This window comes from Nicotiana tabacum, chromosome 21, assembly GCF_000715075.1.
Source record: "Nicotiana tabacum cultivar K326 chromosome 21, ASM71507v2, whole genome shotgun sequence".
Lineage (NCBI taxonomy): Eukaryota > Viridiplantae > Streptophyta > Magnoliopsida > Solanales > Solanaceae > Nicotiana > Nicotiana tabacum.
In genome coordinates this window covers 10984282-10993292 of record NC_134100.1, presented here as the reverse complement: position 1 = coordinate 10993292, position 9011 = coordinate 10984282, and the positions used below count along the sequence as shown (strand labels likewise).

Genomic DNA, 9011 nt, shown 5'->3' with positions numbered 1-9011 from the left:
TACACCATAAAAGGTGACTTTAAATTAAAAAACAAGAAAAAACTACATTAATAGTATAAAATAATGTCACCACTGTCTATATAAATTAAAATCATTTTGGATCATATATGAATTTAAGTTATACGTATTGACAGTATAAAAAAAAGTACATACAAGTATGAGTGATGTTTGACATCTTATAATATGTATACTTTTGTGGAGAAAAATAAGAGAAACCAAAGGAAAAGATCCAGGGGAGAATGGATTATGAGATCTTGAGTTCAAGCTTTGGGTATGAAAAAATTCTTGGTAGGGAGCGTTTTCTCCGAATGGGGCTCTACGCGGCATGAATCCGAATATAGTCGGTCTCCAATGCGGGTACCGAACACCGGGTGGGAAATTAAAAAAAAGGATTTGTTCCATTCATGCAAAATAAAAGAGGATATCACTATTTATAGGTAACCAAAGAGAATAAAGTAAGGAGAATATGTTATTTTCCTCATAAGTTATAAACTAAAAGAAAATAAATATTTTACAAGTAATATAGATCCTAAACTTAGAATTGAAAATAAATATTCTACCAAAATATTTCTAAAATAAAAAGAAAATAAATTAAATATTATACAATTAGTGTAGATCCTAAAGTAGAAAGAAAGTAATTATTGTTAAAAATTTCCAATATATTTTAACAATTTTACTATTTAGTTTAAGTTATTAAGTAATATTTATTTAATAAAATTATTTGTAATTTCTTTTTAGTAATTTGCTCGTGGACTAATTTCAGATTCCAAGTAAGTTTTTCCTCTTTTCTTTGGCCTAACTTCGATTCTAAGTCTTCCTTATAACTTCTCATCATCTTCCTTTTTCCTTCGTATATTAGCCTTTGGAATCTTTTACTTTTGCTACAGTATGAGACACTGATGATATTGACACCAACATGGAATAATATTATCAATATTTTTAAGCTAACTACAACGTTAGAGTACATAAGCTTTTACAATATCAAATCACCTTTACCTATCATAATAATATGTAATCTATTTTATTTTTAAAATTACAAATTCATATTTTAAGCCGGGACAACCAAATTTTGAACATTATGAGTTTTAAATTTTAGGATAAATATATTTAGTGTTGGTAATTGGATTATGTATTTAATTTTGTGCATCTTTAGTGTATTCTTTAATATAAATACAATCAAATCTCTCTATAACAACTTCATTTATTTCGATATTTTTTGGTTGCTATAACAAAGTGATGGTATAAAGGACATATATTATAATATCGCATAAAAATTGGTATCAATAAAAACTTGACCGCCATAGTGAAATGATCTGTTATAGATAAGTTTGACTGTACAGGTTTGGACTAAAGCTATTGCCAAACCCTTACTTTCTAACTTCGCCCGACACTCATAGCATAAAAAATTCCTTACACTAACGGTCCATGAAAACTTGGCCGTCGTAGTGAAATGAGCGTTGTAGTAACAGTCAAATGATGACCGTTATAGAAAAGTTTGACCGTACAAATTTGGACTAAAGCTACTGCCAAACCCGTAATTTACCTTCTAACTTCACATTTTAAGGAAACCTACATGGTTTAAAATATTTTTATACTGACAGCAAATATAACTTACACTTTATTATTATTACTTTCCTTAATATGTGGGTAAGCAAAATATATAGTACATGTTTCTATTTTTCTTCCATTTAAGTTATTGACTCCTCGTCAACCTTGGTGCTGGGGTCTCGTCTCTTTATTCCAAACACTTTCTCTTTTTCTTCGTATGATTGTACGAAATCTTTTTCAAGGAAACCATTCTCATATTTCATTGGAGCTCTGCTACGTAAAGTTTTCTGTCATTTTCCTTATTCTGCTTTCATCATTTTGGTGCAGAAATGCAGCAGTAGTATTAACTTAGTTGCATATAAAATCACAGACCTGGAAAATTTTCTTAGCTAATAAACCCCAGAAGAAAGAAGAAAGACAAGGTAAAAACTTTTTTTTATTTTCCTTCCATTTGTTCTTACATGTAACTTTGAGTTGATGTTTGTTTATTTTGATGATTAGGGAATTAAAATGGCAACTACTACTACTACAAAGAAGAAAACAGAGAAAACAGTTCCGGGATTGGTAGATTTGGTGTTTTCTTGGTCTCTAGGGGACGTGCTGAACAGAGATCTTTACAAAAACAAGGTTTTGAACGATTGGATTTTTCATCTAGTTCATTTGCATGCCTAAAAAGTATTTTTGATTAGTAGTATTTAACGATAGTATAATCTGTTTTATGCTATGGTATGCGATCAGTGTATTTTAACTTGTTGCAGTGGTGGATGTAGCATGCAACCCAACATTTTGTTTTCATATGGGTTACAGATATACATGTTAAAAATTACCAATATTTCAAAAAAATTGAACCCATAATTTCAAAAATGTATATGGGTTCTGATGAGACCCCAGCTTGTTCGGTATTGAGGCTTAGTAGTTGTTGTTATAATTGATTATCAGTAACCCGAATTTCTTTTTAGCTTTGACCAAAGACTCAGATTTTTGGTTAAACAGATGAGACTTCAACTTGTTTGGGATTGAGACATAGTAATAGTTGTTGTTGTTGTCGTAATGGATTTTGATGTGACATCAACTTGTTTGGGACTGATTGTTGTAGTAGTAGATGTTGTAATGGATTCTGGCGAGACCCCAACTTGTTAGGGATAGTTGTTACTGTAATGGGTTCTGATGAGACACCGACTTGTTTGGAACCGAGGCATAGTAGTAGTTGTTATTATTGTAATGGATTCTGATGAGACCTTAACTTGTTTGAGACTGAGTGTAGTAGTAATAATAGTAGTTGTTGTTTTAATGGGTTCAGGTGACCCCAACTTGTTTGAGACTAAGACGTAGTAGTAATAGTTGTTGTAGTAATGGTTTGTGATGAGAACCTAAAGATTGAATCCATCAAATTTAAATCTCGATATGTCTCTTTACTAATACCACTTTCTACGGACGATTACTAGTAGTTATGTTTAGGTGATATGATATCAAGATGCAGCTCTATCTTCCTCTTGTTTTTATGTTGGTTAGGACAGATATTTATTTCCATCTTGAAATATTTTTATATTTTCAAGTTATGTGTCCTAACTTTCAATTCCAATGTGTTAGGTTAAAGAAATTCCAGAGACGTTCTTGTCAACTGATCATTACATGAAGACATTCATTACTCCCCTTGTTGAAGAAACACATGCTGATTTGCTCTCAAACATGTTCACAGTTTCACGAGCCCCGGCTCTTGAGGTTCTTGATGTTAAAATATCAAAAGATTTTAAGCCTCCCAAAGGTTTATATTACAATATATTGTTGAAAAGAGCTACAGAGGGAGAGAACAACGAGTCGAAAACTGAATCAAAATATGAACCTGAAGTTGGTGATCTTATTGCACTAACAGATGTGAAACCAAAAAGAATTGAGGATTTGAACAGGCCTAAGAGATCTTATCTCATTGCCATAGTTCAAGGAATGAAAGACGACGGTTCGGATAGGGTACCTATCCTCTCTTCGCAGCCTATTTCGTTTAAGAAACCAGACAGGGCAAAGGGTGAACAAGGAGACAAGCTTTTTATTGTGTATCTTTCTAATTTGACGACAAATATCCGAATATGGAAAGCTTTGAATTCTGATAAAGAAAATGCAAACCTGAAGATCATTAAGACTGTGCTGACAAGTGATGCAAATATTGTAAGTAAACCTCTTCTTTCCCTCTTGAACTTTGTCCATAGTAGAGTTTTGTTACTTTAATGTGACAATAAATAGTTTGTGACTTTAATATAGTGAGTAATGTTTAATGTGACAAAGTAGTTTTTCGACTTTACTGTTATAGTGATTATACGTGAAATTCCTTGTTGTTATGGTTGGTTTCTTCCTTGTCACTGTGCCTTGAGCCGAGGGTGTATCGGAAATAGCCTTTCTACCTTCACAAGGTAGAGGTAAGGTCTGTGTACACATTAACCTCGCCAGACCTCACTTGTAGAATTATACTGGGTTTGTTGTTGCTGATTATACGTGAAATTAAACAGTTAATCTAGCTTCCAGTATATATTTATTGAGGTTTAGTGTATTTCAATTGTTTGCAGGGTGAAGTAGACTGCTCCCTTTGCCCCTTTAGAGAAACTAAAACTAATGCTATATCAAATACAAGGGCGATCATTCGGACCTTTGGGCTAGATAATGCTCAACAAAAGGCTGTTATAAGTTGCGTAGCAACAAGAGAATGTGGTCACAGGAACACGGTTAAGTTAATTTGGGGTCCTCCGGGAACTGGAAAGACTAGAACAGTTGCCTCCTTACTCTATGTTCTGTTAAAAATGAAATGCAGAACTCTGACTTGTGCTCCTACGAACATTGCTGTTTTGGGAGTTACAAAGAAGCTGATGCAACATGTACAGGACGGCCAGGAGTATGATACATATGGTTTAGGAGACATAGTTTTATTTGGTAATGGGGAAAGAATGAAGATCGATGATCATGAAGATTTGTTTGATGTGTTTCTTAGTAACCGTGTTGATGCTCTTGCAAGCTGTTTGTCTCCGAATAATGGTTGGAAAGTTGGTATACAATCCATGATATGTTTGCTCGAGGATCCTGAAGAGCAATACCGTAAGTACTTAGAAAAACAAAAAGATAAGGAACATGACACTGATGATAATCAAAATACAGATGACGAGGAAGAGGAAGAAAAAGGAAAGATTACTAGTGAAAAAGATGGCAATATCAATGATCGAGGAGTAGACAAAAATAGGAAGAGTAAGTTGTTGAAAAAATTTGTCCTTGAAACATTAAAAGAGAACAAGAAGAATGATAAACAAAGTTCTCAAAGGAGGAACAACTCGAGAGCTGCTGGCGAGGCGAACAAGGTCAAGAATGAAGGGGAGGCAAGCAACAAAGAAACCAGTGTTTGGACATTTGAGGAGTTTGTTATCAAAAGATTCAAATGGATACAGAACCAGTTAATATTTTGTCTGACGAGCTTGTACACGCATCTACCTACTTCTTTCATTTCACTAGAAGTAGCTAAGGAAATGATCAGAGTACTTGAGATGCTTCAAACTCTTGGAACATTGTTTGCTGCAGTGGAAACATCAAAAGGGTTAAGAGATATTTCACACAGAACTGTTACAAGGAGTAAGGCGAGATGTTTTGCTAATTTGTATGCAACCAAAACGGAATGCCTTAAAGTATTGAAATTTCTTAGTGAGAGTATCTCTCTTCCAAATTTTATCGATGACTACCAAATTAGAAGTTTTTGTCTGAAAGGCGCATGCTTGATTTTCTGCACTGCTTCTAGCTCATCGAAATTGCACACAGAAGGAATGACACCACTTGAGATGGTGGTAATTGATGAAGCCGCTCAGCTGAAAGAATGTGAATCCACTATTCCGTTACAACTCCCAGGTCTGCGCCATGCTATACTCATCGGAGATGAGAAACAATTGCCTGCAATGGTTCAGAGCAAGGTTATCAGTTAATCTTTTCACAGCTTGTTTTTAAAATTACTGTGCTGATCTTATGTCATTAACAACTAGTATCTGTTATATACAGATCTGTGAGAAGGCTGAATTCGGCAGAAGCTTATTTGAGAGGCTGGTAATCTTAGGACACAAGAAGCACCTTCTTAATGTTCAATATAGGATGCATCCAAAAATAAGTTTGTTCCCAAATAGAGAGTTTTATCAGAAGAAAATTATGGATGGTCCTAATGTGAAGTCAGCAGAATACGAGAAGAGATTTCTTGAAGGAGATATTTTTGGCTCCTATTCATTTATCAATGTAAGTAGCGGAAATGAGGAGATTGATGACAAGCACAGCACGAGAAATATGGCAGAAGCTTTCGTTGTAGCTGAGATAGTTGCCAACCTTCATAAAGGTAATACACTTTATCTTTCATTTACTTAATCTCAGATTAAGATTATTTTACTGTGCACTTGATTTGGCAATACACTTGTCTATTGTATCTTGGTTTGCATGGCAATTGATTTGGCAAACCTGATATTATTACCTGGATTACAGAATCTGTCTCTTCGAAACAAAAGGTCCGTGTTGGCTGCATATCTCCTTACAAGGCCCAAGTTTTTGCTATTCAACAAATTCTTGACAAGAAATATAGCACAGATGTTAAGAGTGACTTCTCAGTGAATGTTCGTTCTGTTGATGGTTTTCAAGGGGGTGAAGAAGATGTTATAATTATCTCCACTGTTCGTTGTAATGGACGTGGATCAGTTGGTTTCCTTTCTAATCTTCAGAGAGCAAACGTAGCACTGACTCGAGCAAGGTACTAATTTGCTAGCACTGGTTGGTATTCGCTATTCTTATTTATTGTCATCTTTCTGCAAGAAGATAATTGTTTCCTTGGCTTCTTATGCAGATACTGCCTTTGGATATTGGGGAACGGCACAACTTTGGTTAACAGTGGCTCCATTTGGAGAAACTTAGTCCTTGACGCCAAGGCTAGACGTTGTTACTTTGATGTTACTCATGACAAGAGATTAAGTCAAGCAATTTCAAACGCAACCATTGAGCTTGACCAAATAGAAACATTACTTAGAACGGATTCCCCTATATTCATAGCAGCCAAGTGGAAGGTATGCTGCTTCGCCTTCATTTGGCATATGGTGAAATTTTAAGTTTTCTTTCACTACTAACACCTGTTTAATTCATGGTCAAGAAGCAGCTTTCCCATCTTTGATTTTGTTTGTTCAACATTGATGGCCAAAGTATACATCTTTAATATTTGGATTTTGCTAGTTAAGTAGGCCAAAATTTACAAAAGTGTTATGTTTTGGTAGTTGTTTGACTTGAGAGCTTAAATCATTTGTTTTGTTTTCAAATGGAGAGCTAACAGGCTGTTTTCTGTTACAAAATAACAGGTTTTGTTTAGTGAAGATTTCTCAAAATCCATGGCCAGAATTAAGGATGTGGAGATTAGTAAAGAAGTGATTTCCCTTTTGACGAAGCTTTCAAATGGCTGGCGTAAATCAGAAAACAACAGAATGCTCAGCAACAAGGGTGGGAATTCATCTGTACTGTTGGAGGTGTATAGTGTCAAGCGCTTAAAATTGATTTGGACCATAGATATTTTGGAGCAGAATTCTACATACTTTCAAGTGTTAAAGATCTGGGACATTTTACCAGGCTATCATATACCAAAGTTGTCAAAGCAGATTGACATCCATTTTGGTAATTATACAGTGGATTTGATGAATCGTTGCAAATGCAAGCATGTTGAACGGTACAAAATGTCTACTCTGATCTAAATTGTCTTGTCGGCTGTTTAACTTCTATGCACTAACAGTATAAAGGAATTTTTACATTATCACGTAATCTAAAAGATAAGTAACTGCAAGTAACTGGTCATAATGAGTGGAACTAGTTAGCTAGAAAATAAGGCATACAACCTGCTATAACGCTAATATAAAAATTCTTTACACTTTCAGTGTATTATAAACTAAAACCGTACAAAAAATACCATTTAAATGGCGACTTTACAAGTCTTGTTGTTCTGTAGAGACTTAATACTTCCAATGAATTGGCCAATCGATGGAAATGCTGTCTCAAGAACTAGCTCAGCTCATGGTGATCGAGACGAGAACTTGGCACGTCAACTGGCAGCTATGAGTTTGAGGGATAAAGCAGGATCTTCAAGAAGTTCCAAGTAAGTGTTGGTTGTACATTCAGAAAGTAAGTCTATATCACACCTCTTAGGGTGCGGCCCTTCCCTATACTCTGCGTAAATGCAGGATGCTTTGTCCATCTGGCAACCTTTTTTTGTCTAAAAGGGAAATAATGCATGAAAAATATAAAACAGAAGTTTGTGCTATAGCCTATGCGCTTGTTTTTCTGTTTATGTCTTGTGCTGCAACCAAAAAACTACTCCTTTTTTGGGTATCAGATCAGTCTAGTTACTAACTCTACTTATTTTTAGCAGTAATTTTCAGAGGTCCAAGATGAAGAAAGTAGGACTGTTCCATGAAGTAAAACCAAACCTAATCGCCGAAGATTTTATGGAACGGTTTATGCGCAACAAGTCCAAATAGGAGACCTTAAAGTTACAATCTAAAACACAATTGCACAAGAGAGGATACAATGAAATAAAAATACAGGCAGTTCTACCAGGTATAGAGGTAGACTTGTTTATGTATTTGTCAATATCTTTTGGATGATACATTGAAGCTCAACTACAGATTACTTCAGATCTCAATACAACAAACTTCTGAACATTAAATTCTGTTTTTGGCAGTTTGGAAATGGGGATGGATCTTGGTATTATTTAGTACCTTCATATCATGTCATTTACTGCAACACTGATGCTTCTTGAATCGGCGCATTTTGCTGTCAAGTTTGATCCTTACGTGTTTGGTTGAGTTTTACAGCTACAGTCTGTACAGATATTATTAATGGTTACATTGTTGAAGTTATATTCAATGGAAATATAACAATGGTTTATATATATGGTTTGCAAAATGTACCTCCTTTCCTTTCACAAGTATCAAAACCCCTTGTAATATTTTTCAAGTGCATGTTTGTGGTTTGAGATTTGAAACCTTCTTTTATTTGTTAGAAAAATTTACAGTATGTGTATTCATAACCATATGTCCCACATTCGCAATCCAGAATTTAGACCCTGTGGATTCTAAGTTGAAATGTAAATTTAACTTGAGCTATACTTGTTTTTCACACATGTTAAAAGGGTTCTACCTCGTATCACTAGGTTCTGCTGAATCCGCGAACCCATTATTGTATATCCTCTTATATCCACAATGGCCAAAAGGCTGAGATTAGCTTTTGAATAGTTGATTGTGCCTCTTCCTTTTCTGGAGGCTCAATCTAATCTCCATGTTGTCATGATATTCTTGTGCCACAAGTGCATAGGTTCATAAATCAAAATATACTTCCTAGAATTATGACATAGTAAATATTAACGCAAGGAATGGACCAAAGAAACATGACATAGCAAAAATGGTCCTAAGTCCTAGAAAAAGTAA

The 9011-nt window shown here is 34.8% G+C and overlaps 1 protein-coding gene across 4 annotated transcripts; it reads left to right on the top strand.

Annotated features, from left to right (window-relative positions):
- Positions 1 to 1690: 1690 nt before the first annotated feature.
- Positions 1691 to 8561, top strand: LOC107796774 (uncharacterized). 4 transcript variants are annotated; one of them, XM_075242003.1, is made up of 12 exons: positions 1719 to 1825; positions 1919 to 1970; positions 2050 to 2175; positions 3139 to 3711; positions 4107 to 5486; positions 5572 to 5896; positions 6040 to 6301; positions 6395 to 6611; positions 6897 to 7258; positions 7535 to 7681; positions 7952 to 8142; positions 8267 to 8561. In XM_075242003.1, exons 3-11 carry the CDS (start codon positions 2059 to 2061, stop codon positions 8061 to 8063), a joined length of 3495 nt encoding a protein of 1164 aa, XP_075098104.1. In that variant the 5' UTR covers positions 1719 to 1825; positions 1919 to 1970; positions 2050 to 2058; the 3' UTR covers positions 8064 to 8142; positions 8267 to 8561. The 4 variants fall into 4 exon arrangements, with proteins under 4 accessions (XP_075098106.1, XP_075098103.1, XP_075098105.1 ...); XM_075242005.1 differs by having other exon boundaries at positions 1691 to 1970; positions 7955 to 8142; XM_075242002.1 differs by having other exon boundaries at positions 1691 to 1970.
- Positions 8562 to 9011: the final 450 nt, after the last annotated feature.